The sequence below is a fragment of the Psammomys obesus genome, unplaced genomic scaffold (assembly GCF_907164565.1).
Source record: "Psammomys obesus unplaced genomic scaffold, mPsaObe1.curated_primary_1811, whole genome shotgun sequence".
NCBI lineage: Eukaryota > Metazoa > Chordata > Mammalia > Rodentia > Muridae > Psammomys > Psammomys obesus.
This window is the reverse complement of record NW_026585689.1, coordinates 9,488,294-9,510,930: the sequence shown is the minus strand read 5'-3', so window position 1 is coordinate 9,510,930 and position 22,637 is coordinate 9,488,294. Positions and strand designations below refer to the sequence as shown.

The following is a 22,637-nucleotide window of genomic DNA, read 5'->3' as shown; positions in this document are numbered from 1 at the left end:
AGGCACAACCAAAGAGACCACTGGGGACAAGAATGCTTATTTCTGACACTATCATAGACTGGACTAGGGTTATGAGAAATCCTGAGCAAATCCATGTTTCATAACTTTTTATTTTTGTTATTTTTCTTCACTATTTATTTATTATATATCCTAATGGAAGCCCCCTCCCTCAACTCCTCTTGTCCCACTCCCTTCGCTCTTCCCCTCATCCCCTTCCCCTAGTCCACTGAAAGGGGGAGTTCTCCACTACTGCCATGTGCCCATAGCTTGTTAAGTCTCATCAGGACTTCCTGGATCATCTTCCTCCACGGCCTAGCAAGGCTGCATCATCAGGGGCAAGTGATCAGAGAGCAGACAACTGAGTTCATGATAAAGGCAACCCCTGATCCCCTCGCTCAGAGATCCATATGGAGACTGAGCTGCCAATTGGCCAAATCTGAGCAGGGCATCTGGGTCCTTTCCATGCATGGTCCTCCATTAGTATATCAGTCTCTGCAGGACTCCCTGAGCTCAGAACTTTTAAATTTGTTGGTCTCTTTGTGGTAGATTCCATTTAAAATAACACTATATGTTTACATAGTGTTTTATATATTGAGTGTGAGGTACATCCTTATATTGTTTCTCACAACAAATAAGCAAAGTCACTTCTAAGCCTCATCTTGTAGTAAGAATAAGGAATCAGATTTTGTCCAGTATTGTCAGGTTAGCACTCAATGGTGATATTAAATCTTAGACTCTTTCTATGCGATGCTGAAGCCCCTGCTCCACAGTGACCTTTTTTTAGCAAGTTTAAAAGATGATGTTAGGACAAAGAATGTGCATAAAAGTATCCCTTCATTAAAGAATCAAAGAGCCACATGGTGAGTATATTTGTTTAGCCTTTCCAAGATTTGGTCACGAATGAAATGTTTATTTTTTCTGGTTATGTCTATTTGATATTTAAATGATCCTGAGTGCTCTCCAGAAAATAAAAGCAGAGTCACTCATCCAGTGGGTAGAATTAATGGGTTCATTTTGTTTGGCTTTGCTTCTTTTTTATTTTAAATTTTATTAATTACACTTTATTCACTTTGTATCCCTCTATAAGCCCCCCCTCCTCCCAATCCCACCTTCTTTCTCCTTTCTCCACGCATGCCCCTCCCCAAATCCACTGATGGGGAGGTCTTCCTCTCCTTCCTTCTGATCCTAGTCTATCAGATCTCATCAGGAGTGGCTGCATTGTCTTCCTCTGTATCCTGGTAAGACTGGTCCTCTCTCAGGGGTTGGTGATCAAAGAGCAGGCCAATCAGTTCTTGTCAGAGCCAGTTCCTGTTCCAATTTCTATGGAACCCACTTGGACACTGAACTGCCATGGACTACATCTGTGCAGGGGTTCTAGGTTATCTTCACTTCTTTCATAAGATTCCATGCACTCTGCTTCTTAACTGTTACTGTTGCATTGTTCCATTCCTGAAGAGCAGGTATTAGAATAATAATTTCAGGGAACATGTCTGGTCCTTTGTTTAAAAAAAAAAGCCAATTCTTCTCTGCCTTCCTACTTGAGGCAGTATTTTGGTCTTCCATTTGTCAAGAGGGATGCCTGCTTCCTGCTTTGTACCTGTGACCATAATTATTACAGAGATGAGGCTGAAGAACTGAACCAAGCATTGGATACTGGTCACATTCTTATTAATCGATAGTGATAAAGTATTGTGAGAAAAGAACAACTAGAAAGAGCAGCAACTTATTAATTCTGGGTCCAGTCCTACCCCCTTTAATAGTAAAATTATTTACTACGTGAAAATTGCATTTCCGTTGTACAAGCAAAATCCTGTGTTTCTCACCCCCCCCCACTTCCTTTTTTCTGCCTTCAAACGTTTAGCAGATTTCTTTGGTTTCAAAGTATAGCAGCAAATGTGATTATAAGTCTTCAAAGTTTGCCTCCGATGCCACATGAATATCTGAAAGCCCAGGAAACAGCAGCTTGTATTTGCTAACGAGAAACAGATGTTGGTATGAAAAAATAAGGTGGCAAGAAACCTGTTCAATATAGAGAGGAAACTCGAATCCCTAATCCACTTTAAATTCTTCATCAGCTGCTGGTATTTTGCGTAGATGAAATATCAATACCCCTTAAGGACTTCTTGCTGTTTTAGTACCAAAGCCTCATTGTTTTATAAAAACTTTGGGAAAGGAAATATAACTTTAAAAATGAGTTAAAGAAACACATACATCTGTTCTCTAGGTAATTTGTAAGCTGAGATAGCACGAATATCTACCCCTTTTATTTTAGGAATGGAAGAAGCAGAAACATTATGTAAAGTATAAAAATATAAAGTATTCTTAAAGCCTACGGTGATAGTACAAGTTAGTATTAGAATATTTATTGCAGTCAGTGATTTCCAGGCGAAATATTGTTCTATGAAACTCTGGAGTTCTTCATTGTGTCCTTTTCTAGTCAACTGGCTTTTGTTTATGCGTCAATTTGGCACCAACACTTCTTTTTAGGGCATGCACATCAGCTTGTGAATACAAGTGTGGTTTTGTTCACATGATCCTTGCATCTGAAGGATGCAGAGCCTCTATCTGCTCACACTTGACCATCCACTCTGCTGCACACTGCTTATCATTCAAGGCTCACGGGCAGGGAGGAGTTGCTTCTTAGTCTCTTGACCATGATGCACTGTCCTTGCCAAAAGCATCACCTTTGAGGACACCACTCCACTGGGCATAATGGTGTTTTGAAGTGGACTGTTCTGCTATTGTTTGTGGAATGGGGCATAATGATGAAAAGGGAGACTTGTGTGTGTGTGTGTTTTATTTTATTTTATTTTTTCAGTTCTGTCACATGGGTTGTTAGTAGTGTATTAAAGCAGGGGTAAATTCAGGCTAAAGACACTCCTGTTTTATCTCATTCAGATTCAAAATGAGATATCTTCTTGGACTAAGAATGGAGTTAGACACACACCTAGTCTCTTACTGTTTTTATACTTGCACATTCCCTCTTGTTCACCTGTACACCCTGCCAATGCATGTTTGCTGGGAGTTCTTAGTTCCCCAAATGAAATCATCCTAAGAGCTTCTGTCCCCATCAAAGCAATTAGCTGTATCTTAGCAACCGAACTGACAGAGAGACTTATCACATAAGCATCACCTGGGAGCCTATGAGAGAAGTGAGAAGTGCAGGCCACACTTACAATCTACTGATGCAGAATCTGTATCTTAATGAGGTTCCTCTCTCGTTCACTTCTTCCATCACGCTTAAGAGGTGACACTTAGCACATGATGCTCTTGCTGGCTTTATGTACCGAAGCCATCATATGAGTGCCATGTACAGCCATAACTGGTTGCCTGACACTTGCTGCTGTAAGTGAGGACAGGCATCACCAAATATGTCAATGGGAAGAGGAAGTGATTTTAGAATTACTAGGGAGGAGTTAAGATAACAAGTTACCAAGACTAATTTAAAAATAAGAAATAATAAGACTCCATGAATGTCTTAATGTTGAAGTTCTTCAATGTGAAGTCAGGTAATAGTTGCCAATATGTTTACTGATGTTCACTATGAAGTTCAGAAGGTAGAGACATTCTAAGGCAAATGGTCAAGCCAGAAATATGATACGGGTAGTCAAAGTGAGTCTATCTATTGCCATGCATTTTCTTCGTCTGTGAAACTTAGAACCTCATATTAAATACTTAGAAACCACGAGTGCTATTTGTGAAGCAATTACAACAAGTGTGTAATATAAATATTTGTTAGTATTGCTAGGTACTCTGGAAGAAAAACTAGAACTTTTCATAAGTTTATAATCTAAGGAAAAAAATATCTACTCACCGATAATATAAACGTGATTTTATGGCTTCATTCTTATGTATGTATGTATGTATGTATGTATGTATGTATGTATTATTACAGTTTATTCACTCTGTATTCCTTCCCTCATCTCCTCCTAGTCCTACCCTTCCTCTTTCTTTTCCTAGTCCACTGATGGGGGAGTTCTTCCTCCCTTACTATCTGACTCTAGCCTATCAGGTCTCATCCTGAGTGAGGTAACCCAGAGGAAGAAAGACACACAGGATATTTACTCACTTTTAAGTGGATATTAGCCAAATAATGTAGAATAAATATACTAAAATCTACAGTCCTAAAGAAGCTAAACAGTAAGGAAGACCCTACAGAAGATCCTTAATCCTCATTCAGAAGGGCAAACAGAATAGACATCAGAATTAGGAGAAGATAGAGAAGAGGGCAGGAACCTACCACATAGAACCTTTCAAAGAATCTACCTGGCAGGGTATCAAAGCAGATGTTGAGTCTCAAACTTTGGGCAGAGTGCAAGGAATCTTATGGAAGAAGGGGGAGACAGAAAAACCTGGAGAGAACAGGAGACCAAGAGAGCCAAAAATCTGGGCCCAAGGGGGCCTGCAGAGATCGATGCTCTAACCAAGGACTGTGCATGGAGAGGACCTAGAAACCCTTCTCAGATGTAGTCCATGGGCAGCTGAGTCTCAATGTATGTTCCCTAGTAAAGTGAGCAGGGTCTGTCTCACATGGACTCAGTGGCCAGCTCTTTGATCACCTCCTCCTGGGTGGAGTCGTCTTGCCAGGCCACAGAAAAAGACAATGCTGCCAGTCTTACGTCCTCATTCTTAAATCCATATGGAGCAAGGCACATGAGAACCAGGGAAACTAGGTAGTCACCCCAAAGAATGGCTTTGATGCTGCTTTTTTATTATTTATTTCTCTCTCTCTCTCTCTCTCTCTCTCTCTCTCTCTCTCTCTCTCTTTTTTACCTGAATGTTCTCCTTCTCTTCTATCTGACCTTAGCTTATCAGATCTTATGAGAACTGGCTGTTTCATCTTCATCTGTGGCCTGACAAAGCTGCACCCCCATCCCCCCAGGGAGAGGTGATCAGAGAGCCTGTCACCGAGTTCATGCCAGAGAAAGCCTCTGCTCCCCTTACTAGGGACCCCACTTGGAGACTGAGTCTATAGGCTACATCTGAGCAGGGGGTTTAGGTTCTCTACGTGCACTGTCCTTGGTTGGGGTATCAGTCTCTTCAGGGCCCCCAGGGCTCAGCTTTTTTTCTCCTTTTGGAGTTCCTGTGCCCTCCACGTCTTTCTACCACCCTGTTCTTTCATAAAATTCCATGTACTCTGCCCAAAGTTTGGCTATGTGTCTCAGCCTCTGTTTAGATACCTCTATCAGTAGAGAAGAGTCCTGATGAGACCTGATAGGCTAGGTTAGGGTCAAATAGAAGGGGAGGAGAACTTCACCTATCAATGGACTAGGGTGCATAGGGGAATAAGAGGAAGGGAGGGAGGGTTTGGGAGGAGACAAGGGAGGGGCCACAGTTGGGATACAAATTGAATAAATTGTAATAAATGATAATAACAAAAAAGATTAGCATTTGGAACCACCTCACTCCAGTGATTAGTACAAACTTGCAGCCAGATTTTCGGATATTTCTATCTTAACATCAGAAGATACAAGCATACAGATGATGTGATTAATTGCATTGATCCATGTTCTTACAATTCAGTAATATAATTTGACAATGTTAAGCCTTCTGAATGGCACTAAAAAGTGATGTAGCTCTCCAAGTTAAAAGTACTAAGATGAGATGGAAAGGAGTCAGGCTGTCACAAGCTCAGAATTTGTGGCTTCATCTATATTCTTGTGGGTTGACACAAATTGACTATGAATTGTCGAGAAAAAGAACAAAAGCAGCTCTAGTTATTAAATATATAAATGATGTTCTGCAAACATGTTACTAGTAAGTGCTGTCTAGAGACAAAAGTCAATTACGTTTTTCAAGGAATGGGATTTTGCTAATGGGAAAGAAGCTGTGTAGTATTTTTATTCATCTGAGGTTCATCACGTCTTTAACTCTGTTCACAGGGTAGGTATAGTCTATGAACTCCCAATCAGGATACATTTCTTTTTTCATACACAAGGAGTTAGATGGTTGGCAGAGTGATGGCACATTTATTCTTTGACTTCAGTAAATCTATATCAGACGAAGGCATCTTCACATTGATAGGTGGAAGGACTATAAAATATATATATTTTCTGGTTCTGTTGCTCTCCTTGTGGAGTTCCTGTCCTCTCCAGATCTTACTATTTCCCACTTCTTACATAAGATTCCATGCACACTGCCCAACAGTTGTCCATAAGTCTCAGCGTCTGCTTTGATAGTCTGCAGGGCAGAGCCTTTCAGAGGCCCTCCGTGGTGGGTTTCTAGCCAAAGTGTGGGTTAGGCATGAGTGAACGTTTGCATAAGTCAGAGGTGAGCGGATGTTGTTAAAAGACATCATACAGTTTAACATTTAGAGTAATGAATGGAAGTCCCCTCACATTTTAATTTTAGTAGTATATTCTGCTTTTCAACAATCCTGCTGCTAATTAATTTAGAGTAGGAAGTCAGGCTGCCAGCTGTTCTTAGCGGGAAGGTGGGTGGAGAGTTACGTGGAGGACATGTGGGATCTAGCCGCACTGTTTCTTAACGGGATGTTCTCTGCACTGCTATATTCACCTTCTACTGATGTACTGTTCTCATTTCTGGTGTGTACAGCCCTCTAATTTAAATTACAAGGATATTATAAAATTTTCCATAAATAAAAAAATAAAATATTTTTTTTTTACCAGATTGATTTATTAACATACTTCCTGTTTTTTAATGAGAAGCTTAGCCTGTTTAAGATCTCAGTGAAAAACCTTGGCATGTTGACACTGTAAATACACATAGACTATGTAAGCAGGTCTGTGGCTTGCATGTCCTTCCTATCTTTAAACAGAAAACATTAAAAATCATCTAGTTGGTACAATCACTGCTTTTCTGCTGTCATTACTGCACACTCATTGGGTTAATACTCAAGTATCATGAAAGAAAATGTCATCCAACTAGTCTCTGCAATCAAAGCTTCCAAGAAGTTTAGTTATTGAAAACAAGTATAATACAATAGCTGGAAAAATATCTTAGGTTTGACAATAACTCTCCTTTGGTAACTCTAAATATCTTTCTTCTCTGTCTCAAATCTTCACAAATGGTACAGTTGAGCTGAATGGATATCTTTAGTACCTACAACCAGGAAAAAAGAAAAAGAAAAAGAAAAAAAATGTGTTTCTCTGAAGGACAGTGAAAAGTCTTTAGAAATCCATGCCAGAATGGATTTGAACAGATCTCTTTCTTCCTCTGCAAAAGTCTTTTAATTTGTTACCACATCTTCAAGTAGAATCAGCTTGTGGTGAATTCAGTTCGATTGCAGGGTTACAAGGCTCCTGCAGTACAGCAGAAAATAGAAACTACTTACATCTGGACACAGAAACCATCTTCATCAGCTAAGGTGAATTCTAAACAGCAATTAATCCCCTCAAACAGAGGTGCTGAAGGTGAAGACTGGTTGGCTTAAGCCAAGGAAAGGAATCTGTCTCTTTTGACATGTATATCGATGTGTTCTTTTTTTGTACATTTCTAATATATCAAGTAATATAATCTTACCTGTTCACTGAGTACAAAGCAAACTCTTAATGAACCTATTAGTAGTTGGAGATGCCACTTGACCGTTAGGTAGACATTTTGTTGTGGTAAAGAGACTGTCTGTTTTTATGTGAAGGTTGCCTTGATCTTAACTGTGCTTGCCATATGGCCTCATTTCTTGACATTTTTTTTAGCTTCGTATTTTTAAAATTTTATGTATTTATTCATTATTCATTCGTTTGCTTGTTTGTATATTTCAGTTTATTCACTTTGTATTCCTTGTGTCCCAGCTGCAGCCCCTTCCATCTCCTCTCAGTCCCACTCATGCTCCCTCTTCTTTCCCTATATCTCTTTGCTAGTCCACTGATAGGGGAGGAACTCCTTCTCTTCTTTTTTAATTTTAATTTAATTTTATTTTTAATTACACTTTATTTACTTTGTATCCCCCTTCTAGTTCCCTAACTCCTCCCTTCCCAATCCCTACATTTCTCCCCTTTCTCCACATATGCCCCTCCCCAAGGGGAGGGTTTCTTTTTCTTCCTTCTGATCCTAGTCATTAGGTCTCATCACAAGTGGAGTGGCTACATTGTCTTCCTCTGTGGCCTGGTAAGGCTGACCCCCCCTCCCCTCAGGGGGAGGTGATCAAAGAGCAGGCCAATCAGATTATGTCCGAGGCAATTCCTCTTCCCATTACTATGTAACCCACTTGGACACTGAACTGCCATGGGCTACATCTGTGCAGGGGTTCTAGGTTATCTCCATGCATGGTACTTGGTTGGAGTATCAGTCTCAGAAAAAGACCTGTGTGTTCAAATTTTTTGGTTCTGTTGCTCTCCTTGTGGACCTCTTGTCTTCTCCAGATCTTACTATTTCCCACTTCTTTCATAAGATTCCCTGCATTCTGCCCAAAGTTTGGCCATAAGTCTCAACATCTGCTTTGATAGTCTGCAGGGCAGAGCTTTTCAGAGGCCCTCTGTGGGAGGCTCCTAACTTTTTTCCTGTTTTCTTCTTCTGATGTCCATCTCTTTGCCTTTAGGGATGGGATTGAGCATTTTAGCCAGAGTCCTCCCTCTTGATTAGTTTTTTTAGGTGTACAGATATTAGTAGGTTTATCCTATATTATAAGTCTATATGAATGAGTATATACCATGTGTGTCTTTCTGCTTCTGGGATAGCTCACTCAGGATGATCCTTTCCAGTTTCCACCATTTACCTGCAAATTTCATGATTTCCTTGTTTTTCATTGTTGAGTAATATTCCATTGTGTAGATGTACCACAATTTCTGCATCCATTCTTCAGTTGAGGGGCATCTGGGCTGTTTCCAGCACTGTCATCAAAACAAAACGACTGCCTACAGATTGGGAAAGAATGTTCTCCAACCCTCTATTTGACAGAGGGCTAATATCCAGTATATATAAAGAACTAAAGAAGTTGAAAAGCAGAAAATCAAGTAATCCAATTAAAAAATGGGGAACAGAGCTAAAGAGAGAACTCTCTGTAGAGGAATATAGAATGTCAGAGAAACACTTAAAGAAATGCTCAACCTCATTAGCCATCAGAGAAATTCAAATCGAAATGACCCTGAGATTTCACCTTACACCCATGAGAATGGCCAAGATCAAAAACTCAAGTGACAACACATACTAGAGAGGTTGTGGAGAAAGGGGAACCTTCCTCTACTGCTGGTGGGAATGTAAACTTGTACAACCACTCTGGAAATCCATCTGGCGCATTCTCAGACAACTAGGAATAGCGCTTCCTCAAGCTATACCACTCCTACCCATATATCGAAAAGAGGCTCAAGTACACAATTAGGACCTTTGCTTAACCATGTTTGTAGCAGCTTTATTTGTAATAACTCCTTCCCTTCTATCCAACCTTAGTCTATCAAGTCTCATCAGGGATGGCTGCATCATCTTCCTCTGTGGCTTGGCAAGACTGCCCTCCTAGGGGGAGGCAATCGAAGAGCCAGCCACTGAGTTCATGTCAGAGAAAGCCCCTGTACCACTTACTAGGGAACCCACTTGGAGACTGAGTCTATGGACTACATCTGAGCAGGGGTTTTAGATCTTCTCCATGCATTGTCCTTGGTTGGAGTGTCAGTTCCTGCAGGGGCCCCTTGGCCCAGGTTTTTTGACTCTGTTGGTCTTCTTTTGTAGTTCGTGTGCCCTCCAGGTCTTTCTAGTTCCCTCTTCTTCCATAAGGTTTCCTGCACTCTGTCCAAAGCTTGGCTGTGAGTCTCAGTATCTCCTTCTTACTCTGATGGGCAGAGTATTTCAGAGGTTCACTGTGGAAGGCTCCTGTCCTGTTTCTTGTCTTCTCCTACGTCCAATATCTATCCTGTTTGTCCTTCTGAATGAGGTTTCAGCCTCTACCCTAGGGTTCTTTTTGTATTTAGCTTCTTTAGGACTATAGATTTTAGTGTGTTTATCCTATATTATATCCACTTATAAGTGAGTATATACCATGTGTGTCTTTCTGTGTCTGGGTTACCTCACTCAGGATGATCTTTTGTAGTTCCCATTTGCCTTCAAATTTCATGATTTCCTTGTTTTCAATTGCTGAGTAGAACTCCATTGTGTAAATGTACCACAATTTCTGCATCTATTCTTCAGTTGAGGGACATCTAGGGTGTTCTTAGATTCTGGCTATTATGAATAACGCTGCTATGAACATAGTTGAGCAAATGTCCTTGTTGTATGGTTGAGCATCTTTCGGGTATATGCCTAGGAATGGTATAGTTGGATCTTGAGGTAGCTCTATTCTTAATTTCCTGAGAAAGCACCAGATTGATTTCCAAGATAGTTGTACAAGTTTACGTTCCTACTAGCAATGGAGGAGGGTTCTCCTTTCTCCACAACTTCTCTAGCATGTGTCATTCCTTGAGTTTTTGATTTTAGCCATTTTGATGGGTGTGAGGTGGAATCTCAGGGTCGTTTTGATTTGCATTTGATTTAAATGACTAAGGACATTGAGCATTTCTTTGTTTGTCTGCCATTCTGTATTCCTCTACTGAGAATTCTGTTTAGCTCTGTATCCCATTTAAAAATTCAAATTTTTATTAATTACAGTTTATTCATTTTGTATCCCAGCTGTAGCCTCTCCTTTGTAATCCCCTCCAAATGCCATCCTCCCTCCCTCATCTCCTCCCAAGGCACTTCCCAAGTCTACTGAAAAGGGAGGTCCTCCTCCCCTTCCCTATGACCCTCGCTTACCAGGTCTCATCAGGACTAGCTGCATTTTCTTCCTCTGTGGCCTGGTAAGGCTACTCTTCCCTCAGGGGTAGGTGATCAAAGAGCCAGCCACTGAGTTCATGTCAGAGACAGTTCCTGTTCCTGTTTCTATTACGAGGGAATCCCCTTGGAGACTGAGCTGCAATGGGCTACATCTGTGCAGGGGTTCTAGGCTATCTCCATGCATGATCCTTGTTTGGAGTATCACTCTCAGAAAAGACCCCTGTGCCCAGATTTTTTGGTTCTGTTGCTCTCCTTGTGGAGCTCCTGTCCCTTCCAGGTCTTTCTATCTCCCTCTTCTTTCATAAGATTCACTGCACTCTGCCCAAAGTTTGGCAATTTTTTAACTTGATTACTTGCTTTGTTGGTATTTTACTTCTTGAGTTCTTTATATATTCTGGATATTAGCCCTCTGTCAAATGTTGGGTTGGTGAAGATCTTTTTCCCAGTCTGTAGGCTGTTGTTTTGTTCTGATGACAGTGTCCTTTGCTTTACAGAGATTTTCAGTTTTATGAGGTCCCATTGATTGATTGTTGTTCTTAGATCCTGTGCTGTTGGTGTTCTGTTCAGAAAGTTGTCTCGTGGGGCAATGAGATCAAGGCTTTTCCCTACTTTTTCTTCTAACAGGTTTAAATATGTCTTGTTTTATGTTGAGGTCTTTGATTCACTTGGACTTTAGTTTTGTGCAGGGTGATAAATATGGACATATTGGATTTTTTCTACATGTAGACATCCAGTTAGAACAGCACCATTTGTTGAAGATGCTGTTCTTTTTCCATTGTATGGTTTGGCTTCTTTGTCAAAAGTTAAGATTCCGTAGGTGTGTGGGTTTATTTCTGGGTCTTTGATTCGATTCTTTTGATCCACCAGTCTGTTTCTATGCCAGGACCGTGAAGTTTTTTATTACTGCTTTAGCCTTGTAATTTAAAATCACAATGAAAATAAAACTGCCTGCATCCCAAAAACTCTGAATATTTCTTTGATCACATTATCCCTTTGGTTTTTATACATTTTTTAATTTACATTGCTAACTCATTCAAATCTAAGCTCGATGCCATCTTCTATAGAAAGCCCTGATTCGTTTTTTTCTTCTCCATTTTTTATTTAATCACTTTACATCCCTGTCCCATCCCCCTCCCTTGTCTCCTCCCAATTTTCTCTCTCTTTTCTCCCAAAGAAGGGGAGGCCCCCAGTTGTACCAAGCCATCCTGGTATCTCAAGTCACTGTATGATTAAGCAGATCGTGTCCCACAAGGCAGCCCAGCTAGAAAATGTGGTACGTAACAGATTCAGGAACAGCCCCTACTCCTATTGTTTGGGGACCCGCATGAGGAGTAAAGTGCACGTTTGCTACATATGTGTAGGGGTCTAAGTTCAGACAAGGCAAGCTCTTTCATTGGTGATTCAGTCTCTGGGGGGCCCCGTGGGCCCAGGTTAGATTACTCTCTAGATCTTCTTTTTCTATAGGTCCTCCAGCCCCCTCTATCCTTCCTCCCACTCTTCCACAGTACTCTCCAAGCTTGGCCCATTGCTTGGCCTTGGGTCTCTGCAGATGTTTCCATCAACTACTGGACAAAGCCTCTCAGAAGACAGTTGTGCTAGACTTCTGACTGCAACCAAAGCAGAATGTCATTAATAGTGACTGTGGTAGGCGCTGTCTCCTGGGGCGGGTTTCAAGCTGGGTCAATCACTGGTATGCCATTCCCTCCATCTCTGTTGAATCTTTGTCCCTACACTTCTTGTCGACAAGTCACATTTTGAGTCTAAGGTTTCATGTGTGGGTTTGTGCCTTTCTTCCACCTAGCTACAGGACATGCAAACTTCATGCTCCTTAACTCCCCTTGCTTGGAATCTCAGCTAGGATCTCTCCAAAGACTCCAAGTAGCCTCCCCTGTCCCAGAGATGGCCCTCTACTGATTTCTACTCTCTCATCCAGTTCTTCTCCTTATCCCCTCTCTTCTTCTCTCCACAAACCTGATTCCCCACCCCATCTCCCACCCAGTTCCCTCCTTCCATATGCTCTGGATGTCTATTGATTTTCCTGTGCTTAGTGGGACTCAAGCATCTTCCTTTGAGCTCTCCTTGGCTTCTTTGGGTCTGTGGATTTTAATATTGTTATCCTGTACTATATGTCTAATATCCACTTATAAGTGAGTATATACCAATTGTGTCTTTCTAAGTCTGAGTTAACTCACTCAAGATGATCTTTTCTAGTTCTATCCATTTGCCTTTCATGATTTTCTTATTTTTAATAACTGAGTACTATTCCATGTGTAAATGTACCATATTTTCTCTATCCATTCTTCAGTTGAGGGGCATCTAGGTTTTTTCCAGTTTATGGCTATTATGAATAAGGATACAATGAACATAACTGAGCAAGTGTTCTTATAATAAAGTAGAACATCTTTTGGGTATATGCCCAGGAGTGGTATAGCTGGGTCTTGAGGGAGTTCTATTGCCAATTTCCTGAGAAATAGCCAGATTGATTTCCAAAGTGGTTGCACAAATGTGCATCCTGATCAGCAAAGGAGGAGTGTTCTCCTTCCTCAGCATCCTCACCAGTATGCACTGTCACTTGAGATTTTGATCTTAGCCATTCTGATGGGTGTAAGATGGAATTTCAGAGATGTTTTGATTCGCATCTCTCTGATGACTAAGGATGTTGAGCAGCCATTCTTAATGAGTGCATCTGGGCTGCTCTGGCTTTTTTTCTGTCATCCCTCACACACTCTGTCCAATTTTTCTGTGAGTTATGCTATTATGCCTGCTTCCCTGAATAGACTGATATATGCAGGACCACTGCTTTTAAAATCCTCAATGCAGTCTTGCTCCAATACTTTATACAATTAATTAAATCCTCTCTAGAGTGCATTAGTGAATATAATAGGTCTGTTACCTTTGGGATATTCAGTTTATTGGACAAATATCAAAATGCATGCATAATTTTAATGCTATATGACAACAAAAACTAAAGTGGCATATTTTGTATTTGGGATCAGGGACATCTTTGTGAAAAGAAAGAAAATTTGAGACCTGAAGGGTGAGTCAGGGTTACTCAGGTAAAGGTTGGGAATAGGAAGAGCTACAATACCTTGTAGAGTATTAAAGCATTGGTAGTGAGATGTGCCAATCTTAAAGATGCACCTTGAAATTTTTGGCATTTTTGTCCTGGGATACATTTAAAGAAATCCCAGATAGATCACTCATTATAACTGCTCTAAACATTCTTTATGTCCCTTTGACAGAACATGTTGCTCCATTAGGTAAATACATTCTGGTATCTATCACTCAGTTTAATCCTTTTAAACAAATGGAAAATCAATGTGGGAAGCAAGCATGATACAAAGAAGAGAATGCTGAGTGAGGTAGGTTAAAGATGAGAGAGAATCTTGCAGACCTGATTGAGTTATGAGCTTTGGCCTATATGAGATAACCAACTGTTTAGGCTCTAAATAAGGTGACAGACATATTTGAGTTACAGTGCACCAAATGAAACAGGGCAAAAGTAGTTCATATATACTCAATATATCCCTATAAAATAAACAATTTTATTCTAGAAAAGAGGCCATTTAAAAGATAAGGTTACATTTAAATAGTTAATGTTGCTTATGGCTGTAGAGCTATACCCCAAATTAAGTGAATTTATTATTTTCTATCTTTCCACTCAAGCTATGAATGGATTATTAAGATTTTGTCATACACCTAGACTATTTTTCTCTTGTCCACAAAAGATTGCAGTCATTTCACATAATTGTAATGAATTTGAAATTATTATTAAACATGAAAACTTCCATATTGACTTAGCTACTTTCTCAAAATGTAGTCCATTTACTGGCAAAAGTATAGAGAATCGTATTTTAAAATCTCTATTACTGACACTATTAAGGAGATTTGAGTTGGTTAAGCAAATTAAATTTTTGCTAATTATCTTGAATGAGGTTTTTACATATTTCTAGATGAACATTCTATATTATATGTCACAACTATTTTATTTTGTTTAGTTTTTAAAAATTTATTATTGTTGTTATTTATTATAATTTATTCACTTTGTACCCCTTTCGTAATTAAGGTAATTTATCCAAGTGATTCAATCAGCTCTTGGTTGTTTCCACATTTTGTAAATTTGATGCCTTCTCTGATGTTTCATCTTACTGGGAAAGCATGTTAAGAGCGGTGGACGCTCTGTACTCATTTTCTAACACTGACATAACAACATTCCGCCCAGAAAGTGATTTACAACAACAGACACATATTGTCTCACAAGGGTGAATTAAAAGCACAGATGATTATCTCACAGTTTCGAAGGCCAGAAATTCAAGATCAGGGTAGATTCCCTTCAAGAGTTTGCTAAGTATTCTTTTCTGTCCCTCTTTAGCTTGGTGATGGTATTTCAGATAGTCCTGATCTGCCTTGTCTTCCAGACACATCATTCCACTCTTGCCATCAGTTCATGTTCTTCCTCGGTCTTCTAATTGCATCAGTCATCTTCAACTGGAGCTCACTTTACTTCAGTGACCTCATCATCACTCAACTAATTAAATTTGTAGCACTCCCATTTTCTAATAAGGTCTGAAGCAAGAGAGGTTAGAGCTCAGCTTTATTGTTTCTTCGGATTGGACACAACCCAGAAAAAGTAAAGCCTGCTGCTAGGAATTACTTATCCACTGAGCTCTCCTTTTTCTGTGTGCTTTTCTTTACTATTTGTAGAAAAATGAATAGAGACATGAAATGTCTCTCTGTCTCTGTCTCTTTTTCTTCTGTGTGTGCATTTGTGTTTCTGTGAGTGCTCATGTCTAAAATGTTTCCTGATAACTCACTGAAGCATGGAGAACCATGCAATGTACATTTGGCTTTCCTATGCCCAGCTAAAACATGCATAATCACTGGCAACATTTGATTTTCTTAAAGCATTTTGTACACAGTATCAGCACACTATTTTTCATTTTCTTTCTCTGATAAGATTTATTATATGCTAAGTAAAATGGGCCTGCTCAAGATGGCTTTTGTCCTGGGCAGGATGAGTCACCAAATAGCAATGCACTGAATAATTTGGTGGATGGCATTTTTAACTTCTTTCTTTTTCTTGAGAAAAAACAGTATTTATACTGCCTCATTCTAGACAAGTGATCTGAATAATTCAGTTACTCTAGTTCTAAATTTCTTCTGTAACCCGATTTTCCCCACTCAATTCTCCTGTCATTCAACAGCCCTGGACCTACACTTTATGCATATCCTCTGAACAGCAGGCTCAAGAAAACAGAGGTGACTTATAGTAAGTCAAAAATCTCCCTTTATATAACTAAATCAATGACTATTTTCACAGATACTTTTCTTAATGATTTGCACATTGGCTCAGGACTAGAAATGACTTAGACAAAGAAGATGGTAAGTAAAGCAGAGAACACGAAAACCATTCACCTGCTTTTTACTGTGCTTTTATGACTTACTTTTGCTTTTGTGCATTTTTTTTTTTTTTCAGCTGAAAGAGACATCAGTGTCTACTGTGGAGTGCAGGCCATTACGATGAAGATTAATTTTTGCACGGTCCTTTTTTCGGGTTATTCTGAGACAGATCTGGCACTGAATGGAAGGCATGGGGATTCCCACTGCAGGGGTTTCATCAATAACAACACCTTTCCAGCAGTGGTCATTTTCATCATTAATCTCAGCACCTTGGAGGGTTGTGGAAACAACTTAGTGGTAAGATTACTATGAAATCCTGTGCTATACCTAAGGTCGTAAATAAACAAGCTTCCATTTCATGAAATAATCAGGAGCCCAATCTATCTTCAGGAAAAAAAAATTCTAAGAAAGCCAAACAAATCACTTTCTTTTGCCTGTTTGAAGTTGGAACTCACAAATATGCAATTCTGTCTTTTAATAATGGTTGTGTTGATAGGAGCTGGGCCATGGAGAGGTATGGGATCAGCTGTGCTACTCCAAGCAGCATTCTGTTAGGCTGACATTGATGGGCATCTCTACCCATGAGCCATATTCTTTATGCTTTTATGGATGCATCAGATGATAAGTTTTTGTCTTTTTGCTGTGATTGAGATCTGGTGCCCTCATTCAGTAATAAAGACTAAAGGCAGAATAGGAAACTTGAGTTCTTGTTTCACATTTACCCATGATTGGTCTCCACTGATACCTCGTATTAGAAGGCTGTGTTTCTTGTATGAATTTCTTCTTGGTTTGAGACTGCCCTTTGCATTTAAAAATGCTTACCATACCCAATTTTACCCGTAACATTCTGGTAGCACCCTTTTCCAGCTATTTTGACAACCGAAACAGTGCTTTGCACATTTGTGCCCTGACTGAGATTTCATAATTAATATCGTTCACTATTTTATTAATTCACTCAACAGCAAAAATAGAATTAAAGAAAAATTGACACTCAAGGGAATAAAGATTAATTGAAATTAATAATATGTGGTAGGAGCATTAATTACATTAAATTTCACCTAGTACTATATGTTATAAGCGCTTGCTCAAATATCATCTTATCAAAAATTCCTAGCGAAAGTCATACAATACTCATAATTGCTTAGTGCAGCAAAGAAGGAAAATGGCTTTCTGCCCTAAAAATTATTATTAAAATTATTACTATTCCTAGGGATTAAAAAGGAAGGCTTGGTCATCCTAAGGCATGGTTTCTAAAATTTGGTTGGGGCTAGGATATAGGAAAGAGATTTGTTTGAGCCTCCGTCTTTATCTTATCCCTAAGGTTGTGTATTGTTGACTCTTTTTATTAAAAACATTTATTCATCTCTCTGAGTGGTGTTCACAGAGGTTATGAAGCAGGCCTAAGGGAGAGGGCGGCTAGTTGATTATTGCATGCTTGTTTTCTAGCGGAGGAGCACAGGTAAGGACCAGCAGCATTTCCCTCTCTCCCATCATGTTCCATAGCCTCACTTTCATAGATTGAGGTCACTGTTGCCTTGCTGGGTAGAAAATAACTCAGGAGAAGAGGCAGGAAAAATACTGTTCTGCACATGTGTGCTTTTTGAATTTTAGAAAGCTAGTGGATACTAAAGCGTGTGGGTGAGTGTTTCACAGAACTGATATCCTTACCTAGTAAGTCAGGCAAATGAGTGAAGAAAGAAGACTTTCTTAATTTTCATGTTTTTCCTTGGATGCCATTAGCTTTGGAGCCTCCTCAGAGGACATTCCTACATGAGAAAAAGTAAACAGATTACTATATCAATGTGTTAGTTTTAAGACGAATGTTCTCTTCCTACTGATTTTTGCCTGATGCATGAGCTACTATTTGCCTTAGCCTCTGTACTGTTAAGCTCAGACATAAAAGCTTATCCTATTACTGAAAATCTAATATTACTTATCTCAGAAATATCTCCTCCAAGTATTCAGTGAGTGCTCTGTGACATTTGGTATGGTGAGGGAACAACCGTGTCCTTCCCGAGTTTCATGAAAATCATAAACATTATTTTCCTAAGATAATTGTTCTTCAGTTTTAGTAGGATGTGAGGATCCAATGAAAGCTGGGCAGAGTTAAGAAAATGTAAATGTAAGCCACATTTCCTGTAAGTTCTGTGAATTCGTGTCTCCTTGAAATTTGTCTGAGAATGGGAATCTCCATGATCCACCAAAAAAAAAAAAAAAAAAAAAAAAAAAAAAAGTAATAGGTCCTGATGAGCTGAAAAGAAGATGGCTGAAGGAGTATGCTCAAAGATCCGAGCAAGGAGGGGATTGGTGTGGGAGCGTTCTACCCAGAGTGCAAGGCCAAACAGGCTAACAAGATGGCTCAGCAGGTAGAGACTGGAGACATGCACTCTATCAGAACCACAGAAAGGTGGAAGGAAAGCTTCAATTCCACAAAGTTGTCCTCTGAACCCTGTGTGCACCATGGCCCTCAGGCCACATGCACAACAGTAACAGAAACAATATTAACAACCTGGAATTAGTGTGACAAACAGAGACAAAGGAAAAATTTTCCCTTTTTTAAAATTCACTTTAAAGACTGATGGCAACCTCCCTCTTTACCCTCCTCCCAATCCAACCCTCACACTCCCTCCCCCATGCCCCGTTCCCTTATCCTCAGAGAAGGGATGGCCCACCACAGATACCAACCACCCTGGTACATCAAGTCACAGAAGCACTATATGCATTTTTCTTCCACTGAGGCCAGACAAAGCAGCTCAGTTATGTGAAAGGGATCCAAAATCAGACAACAGCGTCAGAGAAAGCCCCCACTCTAACTGTTAGAGGACCCACATGAAGAATAAGCTGCACATCTGCTACATATGTGCTTGGGGCCAAGCCTGCTCTTTGGTTGGTGGTGCAGGTTCTATGAGCCCCAGGGGCCCAGCTTACTTTACTCTGTAGGTCTTCTTGTGGTGTTCTTCTCTCCTGTTAGCTGAATAATTCCCTCCATTCTTCTGTAAGAATCCCTAGCTCCACCTATTGTTTGGCTGGGGGTCTCTGCATTTGCTTCCATCAGCTGCTAGATGAAGCTTCTCAGAAGACAGTTATGCTAGGCTCCTGGTCTGTGAGCATATCAGAGTATCATTAATATTGTCAGGGGTTGGCTTTCTCCCATGGCATGGGTCTCAAGTTGGGCCAGTCATTGGTTGACCATTTCCTTGATCTCTGTTCCATCTTTATCTCCACACTGCTTGTAGGCAGGGTAAATTTTGGGAGAAAGGTTTTGGGGGTGAATTTGTGTTCACCTCTCATCGTGGGAAGTCCCACCTAAACACATGAGGTGGCCTCTTCAAGCTCCCTATTCCCTGCTGCTAGAACTCTTAGTCTGTGGGTCACTCCCATAGACACCCAAAGGCCTCCCCCATCCCAGAAATGCACCCCTTTGCTGATTTCTGTTCTTTCTTTCATCCTTCCCTCTTTCCTACTCCTGATTTCCACCCCTGTTCCTCTCCCTATATGTCTCCCACCCAGTTCCCTCCCTCCATTTACCCTAGATGTGTATTTTACTTTTCCTACTGAATGAGATTCAAACATCCTCTCTGGGCCCTCCTAGTTACTTGGCATCTTTGGGTCTGTGGATTTTAGTTGGTTATCCTGTACTTTAAATGGCTAATATCCACTTTTAAGTGAGTACTTACCACATGTGTCTTTTTGGGTCTATGTTACCTCACTCAGGATGATATTTTCTAGTTCCACCCACTTGCCTGTAAAATTCCTGACATCTTTTTTTTTAAATAGCTGAATCACCAAAAAAGTTGGGATTTATCAATGAGGTTTAAAAAAATTAATAGTAGACTTCTGTATATGTTATTTTTCCTCTCCAATAGAATAAATAGGAGTCAAATGTCTTTGGTACACATAAAGTTCCATTGACTTTAGAAGGTGCACTGTAAGAAGTGGGAAATAGTAAGAGCTGGAGAGGACAGGAACTCCACAAGGAGAGCAACAGAACAAGAAAATTTGAACACAGGGAACTTCCCAGAGACTCATACTCCAACCAAGGCCTATTCATGGAGATAACCCAGAACCCTGACAATGCAGACACTTTTGATGAGAACTGATAGACTAAGATCAGAAAGAAGGAGAGGAGGACCTCCCCTATCAGTGGACTTGGGAAGGGGCATGCATGCAGAAAGGAGGCGGGAGGGTGGGACGGGGAGGGGAGGAGGGAGGGGCTTATGGGGGATACAAAATGAATAAAGTGTAATTAATAAAAGTTAAATAAAAAAGAAAAAAAGGTGCACTGTCACTTATAAATTTTATAAAGTATGTATAATTTCAAATCTATACTAGGTTAGAGCTGAAACAAAATGAGAAATAGGCTGTCATAATGTTTTATTTGCATGTAAATTGCATATATTTGCATATGCAAACATTTAATCATTGAACTTGATTTGTTGTTCTAACAGGTGTCCACAATTCCTGGCGTTGGTACTTCTGGAAATGCAACCTCAGTACAGATAGGAAATATTTCTGGATATATTGATACTCCAGACCCGCCAGCAGTCATCAGCTACCTTCCTGGGCTCCTTTACAAATTTAGTTGTAGTTATCCATTGGAATATTTGGTTAATAACACACAGCTTGCTTCGTGAGTTCATGCTTTATTTATATTTATTTATTCTTGTTTTCTTATATTGTCTTTCTGCTTGTTTCTTATTTTGTATTTGTAGTCAAACTCTGTGAAATGGAGCACAGCATTTACTCAACTATCTATTATCTCTATTTATCTATCATCTATCATGTATCTATCTATTTACGTATCTATCTATCTGTCTGTCTGTCTGTCTGTCTCTATCATCTATCAATCATCTATCTACTTATGATTTATCTATTTGGTATTGTCCTTAATTCCTTTGTACAAATGCCATGAGTACTTATGTAGTTCTGAAGTTTTGCAGTGTTCCCAATGCGTAGGGCAGTTGATCACTGTACTGCTGGGTCCTGCTTGGCCCAACTGCCACTTGCTCTTAAGTTGGATTCTTCAGCTCCAGACTCTGAGTTCTTATGACTTTTGGAGAGGGGCACAGAAAGGTGGCATGACACAGGTCCAAGGAATTCTAGACAAGAACTGGAGCTATAGAATATATCCATGTCCTTATTTATCATTTCCAAAAATACATAACATGAAGACACAGTATGTCCACAATATAATCACCCAACTTTGTCAACTATTTTTGACAAAATGGATTAATTGAATCAAAAGCTTTTCTTTATAATTTGAGGGTCTGTATTATAAGGTTCCAGTTATTGTTTAATTTTTACTATATGGGAATATAGAAACTACTTTTTGCTTCAGGATTAAAAAAATAAAGAAGTTTTTCATAGCACATTGATGGCATGTCCTTCAGTCAACGGCAAAGATTAGCTGTGGCAAGGCCTTGAGGATAAAGATTTGGGGAGACACATCCTTCATTCTGACTTCTCCTGGCATACCTAAGCATTTGTTCAACCAATGCTTATTAAGCCCAAACCACTATTACTTACCATATACTGCTTGTTCTAATATGAAAAAAGTTAACAAATCCCTGGCATCACAGAACTTCTTGTGAAACTGATGAAATTCTATTTGCCTCAAATTTAAGATTTTAGGAAATGAGTTTTTCTGAAAAAAAAAAATCTTACATATGTAATGCCAAATAAAAAGATGACTTTTTCAATAAAAAGATCATAAATGACAGTCTGTCTTTTTTTGATCTTCTTTGCTTTTTGATAACTTGCCATTTTGGTGATTTAAACACCACAACTATTGCAGGCCTACTTGAAAATATGTCAAGCTAACTCAAGAGATTATTGTCTAAAATATAATATCTGGGTATAAATAAAACTTTTAATTTAAAATCTCATCAGTGCCTTTTCTCTTTCAAATCTGTTTTAGGTCCTCAGCTGCTATTTCTGTGAGAGAGAACAATGGAACATTTGTCAGCACTTTGAACTTGCTCCTTTATAACGTAAGTTGATGGGTGAAAGACGTTATTTTCCCTTTCACTGTTGTGAGGAGTAATTTATGTGAATAGCTTTTCTCTAAAAACCTGCTGAGAGTCACATTAACCCTGCTGCAGTTTTGTAACATTTATCCATCTTTACTTTCATTTTCATATATCTTAGACATAAAGGTGTGATATAAGCACTATTAAATTTTCTAAAAATTGATAAGTGATTGAAATTTCATACCATAAATATAATTCTGTAATGGTTACTCCAAGAATCCATCTACATTGGTTTGCATCACTCCCCCCCGAACCCCTATGTGTGTGTGTGTGTGTGTGTGTGTGTGTGTGTTTATTTGTTTGTTCATAGTCAGGGTTATGATTTGGGGGAATGGCTTTGTGAGAGAGAGAGAGTTACACACAGTTCAAATGATACTTCTCTTGGATGCATCAATGGTGATGAATGTGTTAATATTTTGAATGTGGGTTTTGGCTGATGACAATTCTGTCACATCGGAAATAATTTGGAATGATGACATAGGATTGTCTAAACTTTTGTCATGTAAATAT

General features: G+C 39.5%; 1 protein-coding gene across 1 annotated transcript in view; it reads left to right on the top strand.

Annotated features, from left to right (window-relative positions):
- Zpld1 (zona pellucida like domain containing 1) overlaps positions 1 to 22,637 on the top strand; it is a 46,913-nt gene that overhangs the window by 5,597 nt on the left and 18,679 nt on the right. The window contains exons 2-4 of the mRNA XM_055594758.1: positions 16,175 to 16,395; positions 20,547 to 20,728; positions 22,016 to 22,088. Coding sequence (XP_055450733.1) covers positions 16,175 to 16,395; positions 20,547 to 20,728; positions 22,016 to 22,088 — 476 coding nt within the window. The remainder of the gene's footprint in view (positions 1 to 16,174; positions 16,396 to 20,546; positions 20,729 to 22,015; positions 22,089 to 22,637) is intronic.